The 24,624-nt window shown below is 39.3% G+C and overlaps 1 protein-coding gene across 1 annotated transcript in view; it reads right to left on the bottom strand.

The window, feature by feature from the left end:
* The window catches only part of CACNA2D1 (calcium voltage-gated channel auxiliary subunit alpha2delta 1), a 676,857-nt gene that overhangs the window by 337,831 nt on the left and 314,402 nt on the right, over window positions 1-24,624 (bottom strand). The window contains exons 5-6 of the mRNA XM_034765627.1: window positions 20,408-20,425; window positions 18,384-18,410 (exon numbers count right to left, since the gene is read on the bottom strand). Coding sequence (XP_034621518.1) covers window positions 18,384-18,410; window positions 20,408-20,425 — 45 coding nt within the window. The remainder of the gene's footprint in view (window positions 1-18,383; window positions 18,411-20,407; window positions 20,426-24,624) is intronic.

The following is a 24,624-nucleotide window of genomic DNA, read 5'->3' as shown; positions in this document are numbered from 1 at the left end:
GACAGGTGCAGGGTTAATTCGATTTAACGCTGCTAAATTCGACAACCTCCTAGTGTAGACCAGGCCTTACAGAACAATTTGAGAGAGGCAATGCATTGACACCATTGGTTGCAATCTCAATTCACAACTAAGTGGAATTTAAGCTAAAGGCACTTACCTCCTCTCACGAAGCACTTAACACATTGTAGGATCAAGCTCGTTCAGTAAAGGGATAAAGGGAGTAAATTTCAGAGAGAATCCTGTCTTACAGCACATTAATTATTATTTTGTGTTAAATGGTGCCAACTTGCTTCTGGAAACCACTAGTTTCAGAATAGCAGCCGTGTTAGTCTGTATCCGTAAAAAGAACAGGAGTACTTGTGGCACCTTAGAAACTAAAATTTATTTCAGCATAAGCTTTCGTGGGCTACAGCCCACTTCATCAGGTGCATAGAGTGGAACATATAGTAAGAAGATAAATATACACACAGAGAACATGAAAAAGTGGAAGTAGCCATACCAACTGTAAGAAGCTAATTAATTAAGATGAACTATTATCAGCAGGAGAAAAAAAAATGTTTGTAGTGATAATCAAGATGGCCCATTTTAGACAGTGGACAAGAAGGTGGGAGGATACTTAACATGGGGAAATAGATTCAATATGTGTAATGACCCAGCCACTCCCAGTCTCTATCCAAACCCAAGTTAATGGTATCTAGTTTGCATATGAATTCAAGCTCAGCAGTTTCTCGTTGGAATCTGTTTCTGAAGCTTTTCTGTTGCAAAATTGCCACCTTTAAGTCTGTTACTGAGTGACCAAAAAGAATAAATGGACACAAATCTGACAAAAAAAAAAAAAAGAATAAATGGACACAAATCTGACATCAGGAAACATAACATTCAAAATCCAGTACAAAATTCAACCTCTCTGGTATATATGTCTTCTTACTATATGTTCCATTCTATGCATCTGATGAAGTGGGCTGTAGCCCACGAAAGCTTATGCTCCAATAAATTTGTTCGTCTCTAAGGTGCCACAAGTACTCCTGTTCTTTTTGTAAACCACTAGTACAGCATAATATGCATCCATCATTAATAGGCAGCCTGAAAAGAACAGCAGCCACAGAGTACAACATTTTACTATTACTGCCAGTTAATGAAGTTACTCCTTTGGATTACATGGTAGAGGTGTATGATATGAAGATCCTGGTTCAAATCACAGCAATGACCCATGAAGAGTATAGTCCTTACTAGTCCTGATCAAAACTGTTTATTGGTGGAAAAAGAGCTTCTCCGCCACCACTGAAAAAAATATTGCTTTCCACAGAAAACTTTTGACTTTTTGTCAGACTACACAGTCCAGCAAGAGGGGAGACTGCAGTGTTTCACATAGGAGACTGGAGACATGAGGAACCCAAACTATAACAGCACCATGGCAGCATTTCCAAATAAAAAATTTTCAAGTTTAGGCCAAAAAATACACATTTTCTTTTCAGAACTTCATATACGGTAATGTAGGAAAACAAAGTGTTTTCAGTATGGTTTAAAAAAAAAAAAAAAAAAAAAAAAAACCACCAGGCACAACAGAAAGAGTCCTAAAGTAGCAGTTCTCAAATCCATACAGAGCTAAAATTGTGTTGGCTCTCCTCATCACTGTATTTGCCACAGAGATGTTATGAAATTATGAATTGGAAAGGAGACATCCATAGCAAAAATCACCATTAAGCAGTGTCCCATACTCTGAAAATATTTGAGAACCCTTGCTTTATAGAGTCACCCTATACAGCACTGTAATCAATTACTGCATAAGTTATACTGTAGTAGGATACAGTATGAATAAATTAATATAGAAAATAAATTGAAGTGTTTTAAAATCTTACATTAAATTCGTATTTCTCTGTTTATGTATTCAACATCTCTGCCTTCACATCATATTTTTCTACATCTTCTGTCCTATTTTACATAAAATTCTGCCAAAGCAACCTAGAAGAGGTGAAGTATAATGTCATTGTTGAACACAGTAATCCTCACAGTAATGAAAAACCACCAGGAAATATGTGGATATGTAGGAAACGTGGGAAACACACACACTCCCCAAACAAATTTCTGGTTTCCTTCGTGTTTCTGTTATATATCACATCAACCTTGTTTTGAACACAAGGATTAGAGATGGGCATAGTTTTTCAGACACCATTTTTTTTCCCCAGTGAAAAATGTACATTCTGCACCAGCAAAACATTTAATTAATTCTTGTCCATTCTGCCAAATTGTTTTGGTTGAAAAAGCTACTTTAAAAAAAAGTTTCATTTTGACATTTTCAGAACAAATTGGTTCCATTTTTCAGTTCAAAAGGATTTTTTTCTTTCGAAGTTTTCTTTAGTTTTAGAAACATTTTAAAACAGTCAAAATCTAAATGTTTAGTTTAACACCCAACGTTATTTTTACACTTTTTGATGTGCAAAAATAAATAAATAAATTTTATATATATAAAAAATAATTTTCTGTTAGAAATTGAACATTTTTTTAAATTTTTCAGAATCGCCACCAAACCAACATAATCCATTATTCACACAGCTTTACCAAGGGTTCATAAATGCAGGTACAATTCTCAACTCTGATCCCGCAATGTACAATGCAGGGTAAGACCCTCGTGACTGCTCTGGGCCCCATGGACTTCTCTCAACAGGAAGCAAGGAGAACACAACTGTTTCTGACCTTTAGTCAGGCTCCACAGTATTCGCTTGTCTCCTTTAAGGAAAGTGATGTACAGTCATCTTTTTTTTTGACTGCAGTTTAATCATTCAACTGCTTTAAGACCATGTCCACATACAGATTGAGATCATTTTATGTCACGAATCAGTCCCAAATACTTATCAAATAAACAGAACACGTATGCAAGTTTTGGGAACCATATACTTGAGTACCAAGTAAAATTGTTACTGAATTATACTGTTTTGGCTCTTTTCACGTGGACATATCAAAATGGTTGAGCAAGAAAAGCTGAAATGGTCTGTTGTGTGTTTAGGAAATGCCAGTCAATACTTCTTTTATTAAGTGTTGGTAAAACACATCTGGTTTATTCTCTGCAGACATTTTTCTGCCATCCTGTGCAGATAAAGAACTATTCTTTCTGTTTCCTTTAGGATCATTATGATTCAACACGAACCTAATGGGCCCTAAGAGAAATAAGCTATCTAGCCTCCGTTCAATACCTCTCTTTGTCTGACTTATACTTGTCAGGCACAGTTAGACTTGGCACAGAAGAAAGCTAGATGTGACCTGCAATAAAGACTAAATTATTCCATCTCGAAGTGTCTCTAAACAAACCATTGCTGGGTAAAAATTTTGTCTATGTCATAGATTTTAAAAAAGCCAACTATTACAATTAATTAGTTTTCTAATAATACTTTAAAAGTCTTGTTTAGGTTAAATTTCAGACAGGCAAAATGAATAAGGAAAAAAAAAAAAGAATATCAGCTAATAACATTTTCCCCTTAGTCTTTGAGTTAAAACACTGATTTGCCTCCTGTCTCTACAGCCAACTTGCAAAAGCACAATAATTTAATAAAATAAAAATGGCTAAATATACAGGAAATAACGTGAAAATTATTCAGTTTCTAAGAAACAGGAGAAAAATCAGGTTAATCTTGTTATAAAAACAGGAATCTTACGGGAAAAAACAGCTATTTTTAATGTGATTATTAGGCAAATCATAGAACTGGAAGGGACCTCGAGAGATCATCTAGTCCAGTCCCCTGCACTCAAGGCAGAACTAAGTATTATCTAGACCATCCCTGACAGCTGTTTGGGGATTTTTAAGAGCAGGTTGGACAATGATGGAGATTCCACAACCTCCTTAGGCAATTTATTCTAGTGCTTAACCACTCTGACAGTTAGGAAGTTTTTCCTAATGTCCCACCTAAACCGCCCTTGCTGCAATTTAAGCCCATTGCTTCTTGTCCTATCCGCAGAGGTTAATGAGAACAATTTTTCTCCCTCCTTCTCGTAACAATCTTTTGAGTACTTGAAAACGGTTATCAAGTCCCCTCTCAGTCTTTTCTTCTCCAGAGTAAACAAACCAATTTTTTTCAATCTTTTCTCATAGGTCATGTTTTCTAGACCTTTAATTATTTTTGTTGCTCTCCTCTGGACTTTCTCCAATTTGTCCACATCTTTCCTGAAATGTGGAGCCCAGAACTGGACACAGTACTCCAGTTGAGGCCTAATCAGCACGGAGTAGATCAGAAGAATTACTTCTAGTGTCTTGCTTACAACACTCCTGCTAATACATCCCAGAATGATGTTTGCTTTTGTTGCAACAGCATTACACTGTTGACTCATATTTAGCTTGTGTCAAAACAGTGCAATAAGTTTCCTGTAAAGAGATGATCTCCAGGGGCTGTGTGGGATGTAGTCACTATGGGGTTTACCCAAAGGATATGACATACTCCGGAGGAAGGAATGTTACATTTCATACAATAATTTACAAAATATTCAATTGTTACAGTTCTGATCCACAGCTTGTGTGAGGACCATTCTGACTATTTTGTGCACCAGGATTGTCTTTAGATCTTATTGAGACCAATACAGGGAATGAACAATGCTCCTGTTATAATGCAGACACTGGAAAATATAATGGAGGATTAAAGATGCTGCACATTTCTCGTTACATTCATCTTAATTATCACTGCTTTTAAAACAGGAGAATTGGCCCTGTTTATTTCCTGTAGGATGAATCTTCAAATTGTTCCTCTGCTCAGATTAACAATGAGGTTACCAATTTCTAGCAAGTGCGGTGGTGGTTTTTGTGATGGGAACACCTGCCTACTGTGAAATGAACTGAGATCATTGACTAATGGTACCAGACACAGGGTGACTGGTTCACTAGAAAGCTTTGTCTCAGATAGTCATCATTCCCAAGACCTGTAGGCATGATCTTTCATACAAATCAAACTGTTTATCGGGTGTTAGTGGTCATTGTGTCACTCAGAAACCTTGGTAATGAGTACATATAAATACCTAGACAAGATAGATATGTGCCCCACAAAAATCTTATTTTGAAAACCTTGAACCCAATGCTTATTATAAAGTAAGGAACCTGGGGAATTAAGGTTTTGGTTACCAAATCAGACAATACTGGGAAGGCAGCTTCCTGTCAGATGATGGGTGCATCCTCCATTTCAGTTTACGATGATCAATGACAGGCTCAGAATTTTGTATTACATACAGAGCATAAATAAAATCATAGTAAATCAGACATCAGGAAATTAACACACTCTATTGATAAGTTGTTGCGGATACCTCCTCTACTACATGCCAGAAGAATGGTCATTGGTACAGGGTTCCTAGACTAAAATGTTTCCTATTTAAAAAGATCTTTCCAGTGCATACACATACACTTTTTAAAATGTAGTTTATTTTAATTTGTATTGCACTGCTGCCAAAGTAGAGGTAAATTAAAAAAAAAAAGTCTGCATTTGTCAGCTGTTATATCACAGAAGTATCTTAATTCCTAAAGTCAGAGGAAAACTGAATATGTTCATCAGCAGCACTGATTTAGGAACCTTAATGTCTGTACATTCTGATTTTGCATTAAACTGAGCAACAATTAGTTCATGTTAGAATCAGTTTTTGCTATAATTTAAGTCACAAGCCGGATGGATAAAAATATTTTAAGAAAAATTGAAAAATCCAGATTTAAAAAAAATAAATAAATTAATACGCGTTTATTTTTTTTTTTAAATAAACATATATAAAAATAAATTTATAATCGATGTTAAGGCCTAAACTTACTATAATCTATTACAATTATTTAAATTAAACACAAGAAATAATATTAAGTACATATTTGCTGCCAGTTAAAGAAAGTCAAAGCACTGAACTGCTGGAGGTCACGCTAAGCATCTGGAACCAGAGTTGGTCGAACTGCTAAACCAGTATTTAACAGCATTAGCAGATGCAGAGAGAATATTCTCTTCATGTCATTGATTCAAATCGTTCAGTTCAATGTCTCGTTCATTCGAAGTTTAGAAACCAATTGGGAGCTGAAAAAGTAGGAAAGCTCCTTTTTCTCGTTCAGTCTATGAAATAAAACTAGGTAAGAGGGTGCAATCTACTAGTTCTAAAATCTTGCATGACATGGTGACCAAAAAAAATTCTGTTAAATTAATTAAGTACATATAACATTCCTTTGTTTAATAAATCAGTTAGTTTTAAATGCAAACCATATTTTGATACACATTTTTTCTTATATTTGGCACTTTTAAGGTAATTTTATTAAACAACAAAACCTGAAGATGCTGTTTGTACATTTTAACTTAATTTGAATTTCTATCCAAAGAGTTTGACACAAATCACACAAAAATTAATATCGTAAATATGAAATGTATCATTCATCATTTTCTAATACAAAATGAGTAAAACTTAAGAATCTGAATAAATGTAAGTTAACCTAAGCTATTTTATGTAAGTCTTAAATGTGTATAGATATAGTTTATCTTCCAGGTTACCAACAACAAACACCAAATTTGGTGTAAAAGCTACATTTAATTGCAACATGTTTTCATGGTTACCAACCAATGAGAATCAACCTTTCTTTAGAAAGGTAACTTAAAAAGTACAAATGCAAAACACAATTAAAGTCAATTATTTAAATCAAGGTTTCCTGCTTGCTGACTTAAATCACCAATAAAATCAGTTATTTAAATCACTTTGATTTATATCAATCCACCCTAGTCACAAACACAGCCCTGTAAAGAACTGTAAAATACACTAACACAATTGTTATTCTGTTCAAACTTTCTCTCTGGAAATGATGATGGAAAGTGGAAATGCATTAGAAAAGAGTCAGGAAAACCCTTCAGTGTCACCAAACTATGAAGTTAAGTCTTCAGATAATTTCCCTCATTAGAACGGTTATAAGAAATAGTCTTTTGACAACCCTGTCAGGGTGATTCTTAATTTCCTACTGTTTAAGCTTCCACTGAAAAAATGAAGCATCTACTTTAGATATTACTTACAATTAGGCTATAGGATAAAACACAAAAGCAAATTAATGTGGTAAAATAAAAGTACTAACTACCATATCCAAGCCCACAAGGAACAGCTGCCACAACTGAACCATCCCTTCGTAATGTCAAAATGTATACTTCAATCGGATTCCTCAGTGAAGCTTCCCCACGTAATTGTTGTCTATTCTGACATACTATAATACTTTTTAACAGCCTAGGCATCTTCACACCAAGATTTCTTATTGTCCAATGTCCTATGATCAAAAGCTAATCTATGTTAAACATAAAAACAATTTTCAGAGTAGCAGCCGTGTTAGTCTGTATCCGCAAAAAAAAGAACAGGAGTACTTTCTAAGGTGCCACAAGTACTCCTGTTCTTCTTTTATAAAAACAATTGACATTACAATGAGGAAAGCTTGTTAACATTTTAGATTTTTTTTCCTTATTGCAACTGAAAAATTACACCCAGAACTCTGCTACCAAGTGAAGTAATTTTAATGTAAAATCCCAAAGTCCAAATATAACAATCACGTAAGAACGAAGACTCTGCAACTTCAAAATCATTGCTGCTAATAACCTTTGCCACATCTGATTATGGCATCAGGATGGTCACTGTAGCAGTTATCTGAAGTGAAAATTTGTCTTCAAGTGTAAGACTCTGATTTGTAGCAAGCGACAAGTGCTACAGTTAGGGCTCTAGGTCTGTCACAGAGGTTGCGGAAGTCACAGATTCTGTGACTTTCCGTGACCTCCATGACTTCTGCAAGGGCCAGTGTGGCTGACCCCAGGGCCGCCCAAGCAGCCACATCACCTGCTGCTCTAGTAGCCCCCGGCAGCGGTCCCAGGGCAGCCAGAGACTCCGTGGTCCATGGCCCCGGCAGTGCCCCAGTCTACGGCCTCAGGTCAGCCAGAGCAGCCATGAATTTTTGTTTATTGCCCGTGACCTGTCCATGACTTACTAAAAATACCCGTGACTACATCGTAGCCTTAGCTATAGAGTATAGCTGTATGTATACTTTAATTGTATACTATGGTATGTTTACAATACAATGCTCCTGCCAGGGTATATGAGGATAAATGCCAAAAACATAATTTTACATCATAAACCTTTTAAAATTCTGCTGACACAACTAGGATACAATGTTTTGCTCTTGCTATATTCATTAATCAATTTAATATTGATATTACACCACCTGGTAAGTGGGGAACTCCTGTGTTTCTGACTGCAAAATGAAAAGATTTGAAAAGTACTACCAAACTGACAATCATCTGTGCACACCTTTTGTCTACAAGTCTCACAGCGTTCATCCAAATGGCAGCTTTTCTTTCTTCCTGAAGATGAGATTCTACTGAGTGCATTAAGAGTGATGTCTATTTTTACTTGTAAGCAGTACTCCTGTTCACATGAGACAATATATTAATCTATTTGACAAAAGAAGATTGTGCAACAAGGTCCCACAGGAACAAAGGACCATCACAAACCTCACTAATTTCTGCAAGGTACTGTTATTTTATCTTGCCTTCTCTAACAAATATACAGCAACAGGTGTAGTTGGATGGATGAACAGATGTTGCTATATGTTTATAGATTTTAAAAAATCCAATCCAAAACACTACTGCACACACTTTTCCCCCTTGGGAGCAGGGCCGGCTCCAGGCACCAGCCCACCAAGCTTGTGCTTGGGGCGGCACCTGGAGGGGGGAGGGGGCAGCGCGGTGCTCCGGCTCAGGCCGCCAGGGAGAGTGGCGCTCCGGCCGGGCTCTCCGCCCTCCTCCCAGGGCTCCAGCCACCAGCGGAGCCGCGGCGGGCTCGCCACCTTCCCCATGGCGCTCCGGCCGGTTGGGGAGAGCGGCCCGCAGTCGGGCTCGCCACCAGGGAGAACGGAGCCACGATGGGCTCGCTGCCTTCCCCCCGGCGCTCTGGCCAGTCGGGGAGAGCGGAGCCCTGGCCGGGCTCGCCGCCCTCCTCCCAGGGCTCCGGCCACCAGCGGAGCCGCGGCGGGCTTGCCACCCTCCCCCGACGCTCCGGCCGGTCAGGGAGAGCGGCTCACGGGCGGGCTCGCTGCCCTCCCCCCGGCGCTCCGGCCGCCAGGGAGAGTGGAGCCCCAGCCGGGCTCGCAGCCCTCCCGCCAGCGCTCTGGCTGCCGGGGAGAGCGGAGCAGCGGCAGGCTCGCAGCCCTCCCCCCGGCGCTCTGGCCGCCGGGGAGAGCGGAGCCGCAGCGGGCTCACCGCCCGCCGCCCCAGCCAGTTGGTGCCCTCCCCTGCCGCGCTGGGGAGGGGTGACGCACGGTGGGAGGCTTTTTTGCCTTGGGCGGCAAAAAAGCCAGAGCCGGCCCTGCTTGGGAGACCATGAGAGAACACGTGACAGATGTTAGTTCATATTGCTTAATACGCTTAAAGGTGCTCCGATACTACAGAGATGAGCATGTTATAAGAATCAGCATATAGATTGTGGTATATAGAAGAGAATAACTGGTAGAATGCTATGTATTCAGCAACCATTTATATGTATATGGAATTAATACTTCAAGGACACTGCAATGTTTAAACAGCAAAGATTCTTATCTCAGCTACACTAGTGTAAATGCAGAATTCTCCCCAAAAAGTTACTCCAGAACATGAGTTAAGATCAGAACATGAATCATTTTAAAGGAACAGCATCATCTTGATTTTAAAACTGATTCATATCAAATACCTAAATTTTCTAAAGCTTCACCCTTTCAATAATAAACCGAGATTTAAAAATTCTATATTAAAATATTTTACATAGATTTTTCTACCTCCTCCCTCCCCCGCTTTTTTAAAACAAGGTCCTTTCAGCAGACAAGCGAGAGCAAACCTCAGCATTACTACAATCAATGTGCTCAGCCCTTCACTCCTCTCATCTGTCCACACACTGCCCTTCACATCTCTTTTGTTTCAGTGGCTTCACCATATCATGTAACTTTTAATGGGTCTGATACCAAACTCACTGAAGTTATTGGAATGGCTTCAAAGGGCTTTGGAACAGGCCCTGTGTGTACATACAGTAAGTATTTGTTATGAGTTGAAGGTCACAAGTTACATTATTGTAATGTCCAATATGTTTAAGCTTCAACCTTCTACACCCAGCCCTTCCTAGAATAAATAGAAGCCAGGAAACCCTAGCACCTCTCAACCTGCTGTCCAAGCCCTGATCCCCCTCCAAGCGGGCACCCTGCAACCCCTCCCCCAGTCCTAAGCCCCTCTCCTGCACTAAACGCCCTCCCAGAGCCCACAGCCTGAACCCCCTCCTGCACACCAATCCCCTGCCCAGGCTCAGCCCGGAGCCCCTCCCACTCTGAACCCCTCAGCCCCAGCCCAGTGAAAGCGACTGAGGGTAGAGGACAGTGAGTGATGGAGGGAGGGGGGATGGAGTGAGCAGGGCAAGGCCTCAGAAAAGGGTCGGGGCACAGGCATGGCCTCAGGGGAGGGGCGAGGCAGGGGCAGGGCAAGGGTGTTTGGGTTTGTGTGATTACTGTTATTTCAACATTTTCTTTGAGGTAGAACCTGGGTTGCACTTGAATTCAAAAAGTGATCAAATTCTTAAAAAGGTTGGAGACCACTGGGCTAGCATGTCACAACTCATTATGTAAGCTTGTGGTGGATGTCCAGTACAAATACTCCATAGGGAATGGTTATAATAATCAGATAAAATGGATTAGCAAAGGATTTAAATGAGGTATTTTTTTTAAGGAGCAGAGAAGGTGGGTTTGGGGCTCTTACAACTGATACAGCAGGGAGTCAACCCCCCAATTGTTTATAGCCCCCCTTATCCCTCATATTGGGTTGGCAGGCCCCAGCAGTGGGTTGTTCTGGGACCAGGATGAATAAGGGAAGGGCTGAGGGCAGCCCCCCAAGGATATGGAAAGGATTATGGAATTACCTGCACTATATAATTTTATATGATGGGTACTCCCAGATATTTAAAGAATAAAATTGCAGCCTAATTAAAACCATATCTAGTGCCTCCTGTCCTTCTTCGGCATTGCCGGAAAGTAGCATTTACAGGTGGTTATTGATCATCAGATTTATTCCTACCGTTCTTTTTCCTAAGATCAACAGTAATAGTACACCAAATGTGCCAAATTTAGTGGCAACAGTTGATTAGAAAGGATTGCCAGGTATCCGGTTTTTGACCGGAACACCTAGTCGAAAAGGGACCCTGGTGGCTCTGGTCAGCACCTCTGACAGGGCCATTAAATGTCCGGTTGGTGCAGGGCTGGCAGGCTCCTTATCTGGCTCCATTGTGGCTCCCATGGTCAGGGAGGCTCTGTGCACTGCCTCTGCCCCAAGCGCCGGCTCCACAGCTCTCATTGGCCAGAAACCACGGCAAATTGGGAGCTACAGTGGGCAGCACCTGCGGGCAGAGGCAGCATGCAGAGCCACCTGGCTGCTCTGCCTAGGAGATGAGGGACATGTTGCCGCTTGCAGAGAGCCATCCAAGGTGAGCGCTGTCCAGAGCCCGCACCCCTCACCTTCTTCCGCACTCCAACCCCCCCGCCCCAGCACTGAGCCCCCTCCCACATCCAAACTCCCTCCTGGAGCCTACACCTCTCCCGCACCCTGAACTCCTCATTTCTGGCCCCACACCTCCAGCCCAGAGCCCATACCTCCTTCCACACCCCAACCCATTGCCTCAACTCGGAACCGCCTCCCACACTCCAAACCCCTTGGCTCCACCCCCCAGGCCAGCGCCCCCTCCTGCACCCTGAACCCCTCATTTCTGGCCCCACTCCGGAGCCTGCACCCCCAGACAGAGCTCTCACCCCTTCCTGCACCCCAACCCCCTGCGCCCAGGTCCGGCGCTTCCATTTAGGCGACCTAGGCAGTCGTCTAGGGTGCCAGGATTTGGGGGGGTGGCAATTCAGCGGCGGGGGGTCCTTCCGCGCTCCGGGTCTTCGGTGGCAATTCTGTGGCAGGTCCTTCACTCGCTCCAGGACTCGCCGCCGAAGTGCCCCGAAGACTGGGAGTGCGGAAGGACCCCCCCACCACAGAATTGCCAACGACGACCGGGAGTGCGGAAGGACACCCGCCTAGGCCGCCAAAAACCCTGGCGCCGCTCCTGCCTGCGTCATCCAGGTGAAAATGAGCAAGAGAATGATGGTGGGAAAGAGCAACAGAGGGAGGGATGATGGAGTGAGTGGGAGCAAGTCTCGGAGAAGGGGCAGGAGTGGGGCCTAGGGAAAGGGGCAGGGCAAGGGTGTTCGGTTTTGTGCAGTTAGAAAGTTGGCAATCCTATTCAACTCCCATTGCAGTCAATAGAAGTCTCTTGGATCAGAGCCAAAATGAGTGCATGACGGCCTTCTCTCAAGCAGATCTCTGGCCTTGAACTTACTCAGCTTTCTGTCACATTTCATCTAAGTTTTTCACAGGACTGTGTCAATTTCAGCAACATTTTTGATGGTTAAAAGTTGAAAATAATCGTTTTGGCTTTCTCATTTCAATAAGGTAAAACATTTTCTTTTGATAAGGTAAATGTTTCCATTCAACTTCAATGTTCTGATTCCTTTTGTTTCAATTTTTCATATTCTATTAAATTATTAATATATATTGGCTGTCAATGAATCACAATTAACTCAAGTAATTAACTCAAAACAAATTAACTTGATTAAAAAATAATCATGATTAAAACTGTGATTAATAATACAGTTAAATGAATAGCATACCAATTTACATTTATCATAAATATTTTGGATGTTTTTCTACATTTCCAAATATATTGATTTCAATTACAACACAGAATATAAAGTGTGCAGTGCTCTCTGTATAATTTTTATTACAAATATTTGTAATATTAAATATTAATATTTAATATTAAGAAAGATAAAGGAAATAGTATTTTCCAATTCACTGCATACAAGTACAACTTACAAATGTGCACTTGTAGGCTCTAAAATTTTACACTGTTGTATTTTCGAGTGCAGTTATGTAAAAAAAAATTCTACATTCGTAAGATGCACTTTTTACAGTGCAAATATTTGTAATAAAAATAATATAAAGTGGACACTGTACACTTTGTATTCTATGTTGTAACTGAAATCAATATATTTCAAAATGTAGAAAAACATCCACAAATATTTAAATAAATGGTATTCTATTAAGAGTGTGATTAAAATAGTGATTAATCAATTTTTTGTAATCTCAAGTTTAATCGTGATTAATTTTTAATTGTTTGATTACCCAAATATAAAGCTAAATATGATACATATAAATACATTAAAATTAATAGTTAATAGAATATCAAAATTAAAATTAATCAGCACACTAAAGTTAAAATTAAATGCTTTATCTTAACTAATGACAAATTTATCTAAATTAGATGATTCAGCATTATTGAAAATATTATAGCTCCAATTTTTCAGAATTTTTGTTTCATAGGAAATTTCAAAATTGTGGCTTTTTGTTCTGATTCACCTTTTAAAAAAAAAAATTCAGAATTTTCCACAGAACGCAGTTCCTGACCAGCTCTACTAATCTTTTTTTTGTAAAATGGTAGCTGAAAACAAAAAACACTACAAAAGGAGAGAGAGCGCGCGCGAGAGAGAGAATATTATACTCAACAGTTTAAATTAAACATCTTGGAGACAATATCCTAATACAAAACAAAGGATGGGAGCGATGAAGATAATTATTTACACCTGTACACAGTACAAAAGCCTCTAGCAAGGAATCTGTTACATGATGACAATGTAAGACCAAAAAAAAGATGCAAAAATTACACCATTCACATCTCACACTTCTACTAAAGTTTTCTTGTATTTCTTTCCATTTTAGTTCACTTGCAGGAACAAGTGGAGAATCTGTCTGCACATCTCTTTCTGTTTGTCTATCTGTGTGTACTAACTCTCTCACACAAAGAGAGAAAGAACATGCTGTATTTCTGATGGTACATGAAACTCACAGGGCCCCACTCTACTCCGAGTTATAATATTTCAACCGTGTGTAACAGAACTGAATTTGGCCTTCATATACCAATTATGGGCCTTGTGCAAAGGCCATTTAAATCAGTGGAAGGTCTCCCTATGAACTTCAGTGCCTAACATTCATTTTAAAAATAATTTTCTTTTTTCTGGAAAGATTTAAAATTTTATTCTGGTTTATACCACCTCTTAAAGTCTATTCACAAAAACCCATTGAGTTATTTACAAATGTAAAAATGTTATACTGCAGCTGATGTATTGTTAGCACTGTAGCTAGCTAAATTTGAAAGATTAGAGAGAAGCTATCAAATCTCTTCATTGCCTCTAAACAATTCCAAAAAAGGTAATGAAATTCAGGCCATTTCAGACCACATATTGTTTTCATACGGTTTGTATCACCCACATACAAACATAACTGGCATAATGGCAATTATTATAATGGGGCTGTCATTGAGATCAATCTTACAAAGAGGGTAAGATTTATTTAAATTATTTTTCTAAATCTTTAAGATGTGTCAGGTGGGCAGATGCCAGGTTTAAGGAATATTCAAAACTCACCCAGTTAATAAGGAACAAAAACAAACATACTTTAATTATTCAGCTTTGACATCTATTATGTACATACCCTGCCTACAATCACTGGAATAAAACAACATTTAATGGAATATACAGTATTTCAGCACAACAAGGTAACTACTGAGTATGTATAAGTACAACTGATTTTATTACCCATTTAATACAAAAATGAAGTTAAAGGTTTTTGGGTTTTTTTCTGGTTAGTCTAATGAATTAAGCCAGGGAAACTAAGATATGTTAAATAACAAAAGTCTGTATCACTAATCATATATTAATGATAGTTATATTTTTGTCCGGATTATTAACTTAATTGCACTAGTACAAAATTAGGACCAATCACTTATTACATTTGTAGGTCTGTTTTAAGGTTTCCAAAATAGTTATATTTTATATGTAAACTTAAATGTAATATTTGTATTCTTACAACTTTCCTTTCTTTAGACCTAATAGAAGTTCTTCTGCAACTCTGTTTCTTTTTTAAAAAATGAGTGGAAAGATATTAAAAACCACAGATTCTCCAATACTAAGATGTAATAAAACTAATGGCTGCAGAGATTTTCTTTTAATTTTCACTGTTCTGCAAAGAACAAAAACCCACAAACAAAACTACTGAACACTTTATCTTTAGGAAGTGGAAAAGAGTAAGAAAGAATCACACAACAGTTGCAAGTCACATAATTCGATGCACTTCTGGAAGGTGCTCAGATACTGAAGTGATGAGGACCAAATAACAAAACTGAATAGAATAGAACCACTCATTTCCAACTCACCAGGCGAGAAGAACTTTATGTCTCTTCTCTCAGCCCCTCAACAGCTAGAAATGTCTACTTTAACCCAATTTGTAATTTCAGTCAGTGGAGATATGACATTGTATTTTTTAATAAAATATGCTGCACAAAATGAACTTGAAAATAAATAACCCACTTACCTAAGCTTATTGCAAAAAGCAGAATGTCTGAACACAAGATAGAGATACAAAGAAAGTCTATCAAGTTTAAAGAGTTCATTCTCTTGGTTTAAGGACTTTAAGAGTTGTGGTGATCTTGTCTACACTTGCAGTGGTGTAGAGGGTATGTATAGCTACACTGCAGTGAAAGTCAGGTTGCGTCCACTCTGCGGTGGGAAGCAACAGTCCACAGCGAAAGGCTCTGGTGGGGGGAAAACGGAGGGGAAAGACTCTGGCAGCGGGGAGGCAGCAGAATAGTACTGGTATCATGGGAAGAATTGCTTGGATAGGGTACATACCTGAGCTGTGTAGGGGATATATAGGGCCCTCCATTTTTGGTTTTTATTTTATTTTCCCCAGGCATTTTATCGGCATTTATTACAACAAGAAAAACAGGTGGAAATTGGTCAAAAATGCTATTAATTGTTCTGGGTAAATATCGGGGTTTATTTTGGTGGACAGAAGGACGGGGGAAATATTCAGTAGATTAATGCTTTGACTAATGGAATTCAATGTGGCTTACTGCAGAACTAAAACAGAACTCAAAACACAATGCCTTTAAACGGGTTTAAAAAATAGCTTTCTAATTCCCAAATAAAACTTTTCATTTGAATAAACACAGTTTACTATTTAGACTTAGAACTATTTGCCTATAAATATGTACATTTTAATAATTGGGCCTCACCATTTGCAGCACATAAACTCAACTTCATCCTTTTCTCCTGTTTTTTTTTTTTTTAATTTTGAATACTTCCTTGTGTTCAAACGTATTCTGATACAGATTTTCATTTTCTTCCCAATTTAGTGTCAGATCCTTAAACCATTATCTGTTAACAGCTTGAAATGTGTCCCTGGTGGGTGTAAGTTTCATCAGTTCATTCAGATGCGCATGCATTTCAGAGTTTGCATTTGTGCCTGTTTTTCTATTGTGTTATCTTCATCTAGACTAATACACAGCGTTACTTCAACAGGCAGCTTTGCATATACACACAGACTAATGTATCATCATACATATATCTCATGAAATGTATTGTATTTTTCTGATATAACGAGTTATTTTTTATATATGTGGGAATAACTCAAAAGTGGGGGGGGAAACACTAAATCACAGTTGCCAACTTTCATGCGGTAAATAAGCACCCCGACTTTCATAAGCCAAAAACCAAGCTAATCCCATTTCAAAACAAGTCCAAAACAGGCCAATTCCTAAGAACCCCAACACCCTATGCGACTAGATCCCCCCGGCGTGCAGTCTGGGACTGTCGTGGGCCCGCTGTGCACCCCTGACTCTCTCTCCCTGTTTTCCCTCCCTTGCCCCCCCGATCAAAAAAAAAAAAAAAAAAGAAAAAGCAACAAGAAAGCAACAAGCTACAAGCTAAAACTAGCGAAACAAACCACTCACAAGCCAATTAAGCCAAAAACAAGCCGTATTTCTGCACGGGGGTGTTTGTTTGTTTGTTTTTGCGGGTTTGGCATGTCTGCTAATAATACTTTTTGTAAAACCCAGGATTTTTTCGGTTAAAATAGGTTTAAGCTGAAAACAAAGAGGCTTAGGTATATACCCTAAGTTACTGGTGTAGTTGTACTCTGTTTGCCTCACCATCTACACTTCTATTTATTCCCATGCTAGCTGAGCATGTAGTGTCTATAGTCTACACACCACACTAAGTGTAGATTTACCCTAACATTTGTTTGGGAAGCAGCTTGGTCTAACGGAAGACTGTGCATCGAAACAAAAGACAGGAATTCTTATTTCTCAATCTCAGCTTTGCCAATTTCTGTGTGGCTTTGGACAAATCCCTTCACTCCAGTGTCTTGGTTTCTCCTTCTGTAAAATTGGGGAGAATCAATCCTATGATCTGCCTTATACAGTATCCACCATCCAAAGTCAACATTTGCTAACAGCTATTATACAGCAATGCCACTACATTTCCCTATAATTCAAATAAGAATCGACTACAACAGGTCATACAACTCTTTTTGGTAATTACTGTAATTTTTAGGTTTTAAATGTCCCTCTTTTTGTTCAAGTGACTCTCATTTCAAGAAATATCACTCATTTTTGTCCCAAAGCGGTCAGTGTTCCACACAATCTTAGCCTCAGCTCACTTCTATTGTTGAAACTTATTTACAGCAGAAATAAAGAAGCACGACAATATGGTTATAGATAATTTTTCACCCACAATAAATTAATCGTACACTATTTTAAGTATCTTGAAGGAACATTTGTGTGTACCTTGGGTGTGTTGCACACTTAAACTTTGTCATGTTGACCACTGCAGGTGTGTTATGTGCAGAAATCAGTGCATATTTGTCTAGCAACATGTGCCAAGTAGTAATGGTATTGGTCACCATCGGAAATCCTCATTCCGATTCATTAAATTTCATTTGGAGTCCACCAACTGCCATTGACATCAATGAATGTTGAATCAGACTATAATCCCTATCTGGAATATGTTGTTTTTCAAATAGTATAAATTAAATCAGAAAAAGTCACTCTCATTATTGTATAACCTTGTCTGCGCAGGGACATATAATAGTATAACTATACTAGGAAGTTTCTCTGTGTAGACAAGCAGTTCATTTTTTGTATGTTTTTTCCCTTGTCTTCCTGTTTCTAACTATTGTCAGTTTTCCTTCTGTCTCTTCTTTGACCATATAACATGCACATTTTTATTATTTTTAAGCAAGTAATGTTATCACATACAAATTGTTCTGTGCCCTCCTATCATTTTATCTAAAGGCCAACCTGCTCTAACACTATATTCCCTTGCACTGCCCTGCATGAATGCCAAGTACTACGGGTACTTCTCATACAGAAGACAAGCAAGTCTTCCTAAAAGCAAAGCACTTGCATTAAAAGAGAACTTTTCTCCCCCTTAAAGAAACAGAGTTCATAAGAGAAAAATGTGGCAACAAGCAGCTTAATACGTCATTCCTTTTCTCTTTATTTTTGTTCTCTATTATAGAATGGACTCCTGTATTTGGTTAGCTCAGATCAGCTTTGATTGCTTTTAATCAGTCCACTGTGTACATGACAGCCTTGGGTCGACTCCAGCTGCACCCTCCTTTTTCATTCGGATGACATTTTGTAATATTTGTGCCAATACCATTTTCAGATTGAAGTCATCACTTAAAAGGAAGGTCACCTTCATTATACAATCCCAATAATAATGACAGCCATTTTTGCAAAATGTCACCTATTCATTAGTATTAGTATTTACAGTTATTTAAATATGGGTTTAGTATGTGTCTAAAGGTCAACTGCGGGAAAAAGAAGAAAGGGAGAAAAATTCCAATAAAACCCCAAACAAGGTTCTTCCTTTGAGTTTCCTCTGCATCCTCCCCTCTAAGAGGAGGCATCTGTAGCCTTGTGCAGTGGAAGATACCTGGAAAAACAGGAGGCAAACATGCAGATTCAGGTCCTTCTGTGACAGTTTTAGGAGTACCATGCCTCTGTGCGCCTCCTAAAGACTGCAGAGGGATGAGCTCAATTTAGATTAATTATTTGGATTATTTGAGTTCTAAATGTGAGGATGGTCCATTTTGGTTAACATATGAAAGATTTTTTTTTTAAATAATTTCATGTTTATCATTGAAAATTAAATATGATTTATGAACATGTCATCAAATGGAAAATGCATAACAGTCTGAATTTATTACACATATACACCACAACTAGAGCTAGTTCCTCAACTAGATGGTACAGATCTAAATACAATATTATATGTAGCTGTGATACTATGAGTACCTTTCCCAGATCTGAAGAAGACCTCTGTGTAGTTCAAAAGTCTCTCTCTCCCCAACAGAAGTTGGTCCAATAAAAGAGATTACCTCAACCACCTTGTCTCAGAGAAAAGTGTCTCATTCCTTCAGTGGCACAATATCACTTCCATAAAAATCACAGAAAAGAGTCCCAATCTCACCTCACTTGTTTAACTTTCATGAAAGTCAGAGGCACAGCACAAAATGGATGAAGGATACGAACCAAACCTCCAATGTAAAATGTTTTTAACAGTGGGTATCCAGCAGATCTTCTCTTTATAGTTTTAAGTGCATTTTAAAGTCAAGCCTGACTGAGTGGGAATATCATTAACTTTAGGATTGTGTATCTATTTGCGATTACTGGAGAGACATCAAATACTTGCCATCTTTAGCTGTGGTATGAGCTGTTAGCCTTGGAACGTCAGCTCTTAACATTAATTACGTAAACATACTGTGGTAAAAATGCCGTTTTTCATTTCTTGGGTCATTAGATTTTCAGATTATTGCCATATTTTGCATTATAGTATCTCCATTGAGGGCTTCAAACATTAAAATATTAAACCTCACAACCACCCTACTATACAGATTCCATCAATATTACAATCTTCTTTTTTCTTTCTACACAGAGGAAAGTGAGGCACAGACAGATTAAATATTTGTCTTAAGCCACACAAAAAGTCTGTGACATCTGAAGAAAAATGTGAGCCTCTAGAATGTAGGCTGGGACTGACCTCGAGAAGTCATCAAATCCAGCTCCCTGTGCTGAGGCAGGACCAAGTATGGGAGCTTTTAAGTTGCAGCCAACCAGGGCCGGTTCCAGCTTTTTTCTGCCCCAAGCGGCGAAGGGGGAGGGGGGGGGAGGAATAAAAAAAAAAAAAAGCCACGATCAGCGGCACTTCGGCGGCAGCCCTACCGTGCCGCTTCATTCTTCGGCGGCCGGTCCTTCCCTCCGAGAGGGACTGAGGGACCCGCCGCCGAATTGCCGCTGAAGCCGCGGATGTGCCACCCCTTTCCATTGGCCGCCTCAAGCAGCTGCTTCCAGTGCTGGTGCCTGGAGCCGGCCCTGCAGCCAACATTAGGCCTGCACGGCCCTGACATCTAGAGAGAGAAGATGAAAACAAACGTTTGAATGGGGAAAAAACCTCATCTAAACCCTCAAAATCTCAAAGCAAATCTATTTCCAGTTTCACATAAATTTGGTTATTTCCCTCTTCCACTTCTGGGCACCTCAGCATATTCAGATTCCAGCCTTCTTGAAACAGAATTGCCAAATTGAAAAAAAAAAATATGGGGGAGGAAATTGCTGGGTTTTTCTTTTTTGGGAGGTGGTTTCTTGTTGTTTGATTGCTTGTTTTCAAAAATATCGCATGAGTTGAGAAAGAGAAAATATTGAAATTCTTTCAAAAAATCACATCCTTTAGAGATTTTTCAACTCAATTTGCAGATCCAGGAGGTAATTCATAGTTTGGATACTTCTCAAATATCCAAGCTATTCAAATTGAACTGAATCTCCAAACCTTCTAAAGTGTGCTTCCATTCTGAAAAGTATCTATGTCAAAATGTCACCTTGTTACTTAACTGACTGGTTCCTTGCGTATATTCAGAGATATATCTATTTATTCTAGTGAAGACAAACATGTTTTTACTGCTTTTCTCCTATTAGCAGTGCAAAACCACTGCAGCTGAGTGAACTTAATTTTCTTCCTTTTGACACACCAACAATTTGCTAACTAAATTCCAAATGAAGATAATGGGGTTGAACAGATGAAATTGGTGGTCTCATTTAACCTGCAGGACCTTCTTTAGTGATGATGATGCACAAGAAGAAAAAGAAATTCATCTTGAGCTGGGTCACGCTGGCACGGCTTGCATTTATGGGAAAAATAATTTACTTTTTAAACTAACATTTGATTTGGAAATTGAGAAACAATACAAATGGAATCCCACAATGCCATTTTTAGAGTCACTTAGGATAGTAAAACTGCACTTTAAGTTTGTGATAAGTGATTCTTAAAGTAGCTACTAAATCTGCCATTGGAATGTAGTATGGACAAAAAATAAATAATTAGTCCTATAATGGTGCTACCAAGTCATTTAAGACTCTTGGAAAAATAGGTACCAAGTCATTTAAGACAGCAGCCTGCCAGAAGCATCTCTTAACAGTACAGTAGGTTCTTTAAACTAAGCTAGAGAACCTGCAGGGTGCTAATAAATTGTGTACAATAGTACATTTTGCTTTTAATTAGATGTTTGTTCAGAAACCACATTAAACAATCATATCCAAAGAAGGTGATAATGCACATGTGTTTTCTCCAGTGGTGTCTAAAAGATGAGAAGATTTAAATTACACTGAACCCAGCCACCTCCCACCCCTATCAGAAACAGCACACATTTTAATTAGCGCATGGTCAATATGTAGAGATGGTACGTGATGTCTGTTCACACTTTAAATTTTGGAGACAAAGTGAGGTGTTTGAAAGATAAAATGACTGACTGACTGTTTATCTCCTCACCCTAAAAGCTTTCCTGGCACCATCCTTACCAGTGAATTTTCTCTTTTGGATGGATGTAATTTTTAAAATGACTTATATTAAAATGTTAAACTTCTGCAATGAAGTTAAGCATGTAAAGAGGCACCAAAATACAAAGACCAAAAGAGGCATATTAGAAAACAGGATATGTCAGATTCAGCATTTTTCAAAAGGTGTTTTTAGGGTCCATAAACTCTTCTTTTCCCACCTGAAGTGATGCAGAGTTTGTTGAGGAGCTTCCTACAGTACTAGCAAGTCTAAAAGAGTATATCTGAAGATCAAGGAGTTCAAAATTCTAGGACTAAATCCTCAGCTATCAGTCTCATTGAGTCACTAGTGCAAGAACTTCTGAGAACACTGAACAAAGCACCGGAGGATAAACCATAAGGAGTAGTTGCCATTCTCAGGAAGATAGAAATTAAAGAGAAAAAAGGCCATAAGTGATCTAGTCTAGAACTCTAGTATTTACTTTCCCAGGGATTTAATCAGGCTTTATTCTCTTCATACTTACACCAGTCAAGGGCAATTCCACTGGAGTGCAGAGTTATTCTGGACTGACACCCGTCCAACAGTTCAAAATCTGGCCAAAGGGATTCATATATTTCTAAGTGAAAAAAATAGTGTAAGGAGAACCAAGCCCTTCTTATTTCTCTCTAATGGCACATTTGTCTAGGCCAAATTTCAATCCTGTCACATTTTCATAAAACTTCTACATTAAGAGTTCTATCTCCTTGCCAGTTGTTGCCATCCTACATAAAGGATGGTGAAAAAGGTTCAAATACACTAGGAACTGAATTAAAACGGATTTAAAAAAAATTGGAAGACATTTCAGTTAACTTAAGGGAAAAGAATCACAACTTGAGTCCAGGTACTGATAGAAAGACTGTAATTGAGATATTTCCTACCCAATTTAAAACAGGCAGTACTGGAAATCTTTTTCCTGTAACACTTTGAGCCCATTTGCACAGACCGCAAGGTTAGGATGATTTGGATAAGCATCAGAGAAACATCAGAACAATCTACATGACTGCTCATTTCAGCATGTTATGCTCCATTTTTATTTCTTCTCACCATCTTCATTATATGAGGCACAATTCCATGAGTGGGAAGACCACAAAGTGCACACACAGCTGACAGCAGAATTCCATTTTCACATTATCGCAGCGAGATATATGGCATGTCTCATTTAAATTATGCACAAATCAAAGATATGTGTCACATAAGTGAAGGTAGCACAGGGCCCTTCAGAGGAAAACAAATTCTTCTCCCTATGACCATGACCATCTGTCTGTCAATTTAGATTAATCACACTGAGTTATCATCTCAATCACATATATCTCAGAAGCACAGTGCCCGATCCAAAAACCACTGAAATCAATGGAAGTCTTCCCATTTATTTCAATAGGCTTTGGATCAGGCCCTGTTGTGAAGACATAGACAAGATTGATACATATCAGCATGGGTCTGATTCTCCATTGCCTTGAGCCATTTATGTTTTTAATCATATTTCTCAACTCCACCTACTTTCCACCCGCAGTCACTGGGCTTAGTTCTCTGTTCCCCTGCAGCTTGTGTAGACATTTATACCAGTGACAGTGGGCAGGAAATGGTACCAAATCGGAATGGTAGCTTTTCCCACCTACTTTGCACTGGTGCAATTGACTATAAAAGATACTGAGTAACAGAGAGGCTGGACTACTTTGTATAAACACGAATGGCTACATGAGGTACAAATCAGTGAAGAACTGAACCCCAACTCTGCCTCGGATGTCTGATTTATTTCCGCCATCTCAGAAGTTGAAAGATCAGGTTTGGCAACCTGCCTCTTTTAAGCCAGGCAATTAACAATACAATTGGCAAGATTTTCAGCTGGTGTTTTTAAGATACAACTTTTTTGGTGCTGACTCAGTGTTCATGAAAGAAAACAGACAGCCCTGGAGACTGAAGTCTTCAATCCATAGGAGAGGTCAAGCAAAGCAAGCTCCCACTATTGCTCCCCCCAATATGTATCTACCCTGACCGAAAAGGATCACCTCTCATGGTAGGAGAATAGAATCATAGAATCATAGAATCATAGAATATCAGAGTTGGAAGGGACCTCAAGAGGTCATCTAGTCCAACCCCCTGCTCAAAGCAGGACCAATTCCCAGCTAAATCATCCCAGCCAGGGCTTTGTCAAGCCGGGCCTTAAAAACCTCCAAGGAAGGAGACTCCACCACCTCCCTAGGTAACGCATTCCAGTGTTTCACCACCCTCCTAGTGAAATAGTTTTTCCTGATATCCAACCTGGACCTCCCCCACTGCAACTTGAGACCATTGCTCCTTGTTCTGTCATCTGCCACCACTGAGAACAGCCGAGCTCCATCCTCTTTGGAACCCCCCTTCAGGTAGTTGAAGGCTGCTATCAAATCCCCCCTCATTCTTCTCTTCTGGAGACTAAACAATCCAAGTTCTCTCAGCCTCTCCTCATAAGTCATGTGCTCCAGACCCCTAATCATTTTTGTTGCCCTCCGCTGGACTCTTTCCAATTTTTCCACATCCTTCTTGTAGTGTGGGGCCCAAAACTGGACACAGTATTCCAGATGAGGCCTCACCAATGTCGAATAAAGGGGAACGATCACGTTCCTCGATCTGCTGGCAATGCCCCTACTTATACAGCCCAAAATGCCGTTAGCCTTCTTGGCAACAAGAGCACACTGTTGACTCATATCCAGCTTCTCGTCCACTGTGACCCCTAGGTCCTTTTCAGCAGAACTGCTACCTAGCCATTCGGTCCCTAGTCTGTAGCAGTGCATGGGATTCTTCCGTCCTAAGTGCAGGACTCTGCACTTGTCCTTGTTGAACCTCATCAGGTTTTTTTCTGCCCAATCCTCTAA

This window comes from Trachemys scripta, chromosome 1 (genome assembly GCF_013100865.1).
Source record: "Trachemys scripta elegans isolate TJP31775 chromosome 1, CAS_Tse_1.0, whole genome shotgun sequence".
Lineage (NCBI taxonomy): Eukaryota > Metazoa > Chordata > Testudines > Emydidae > Trachemys > Trachemys scripta.
This window is presented reverse-complemented; position numbering and strand designations above follow the sequence as displayed.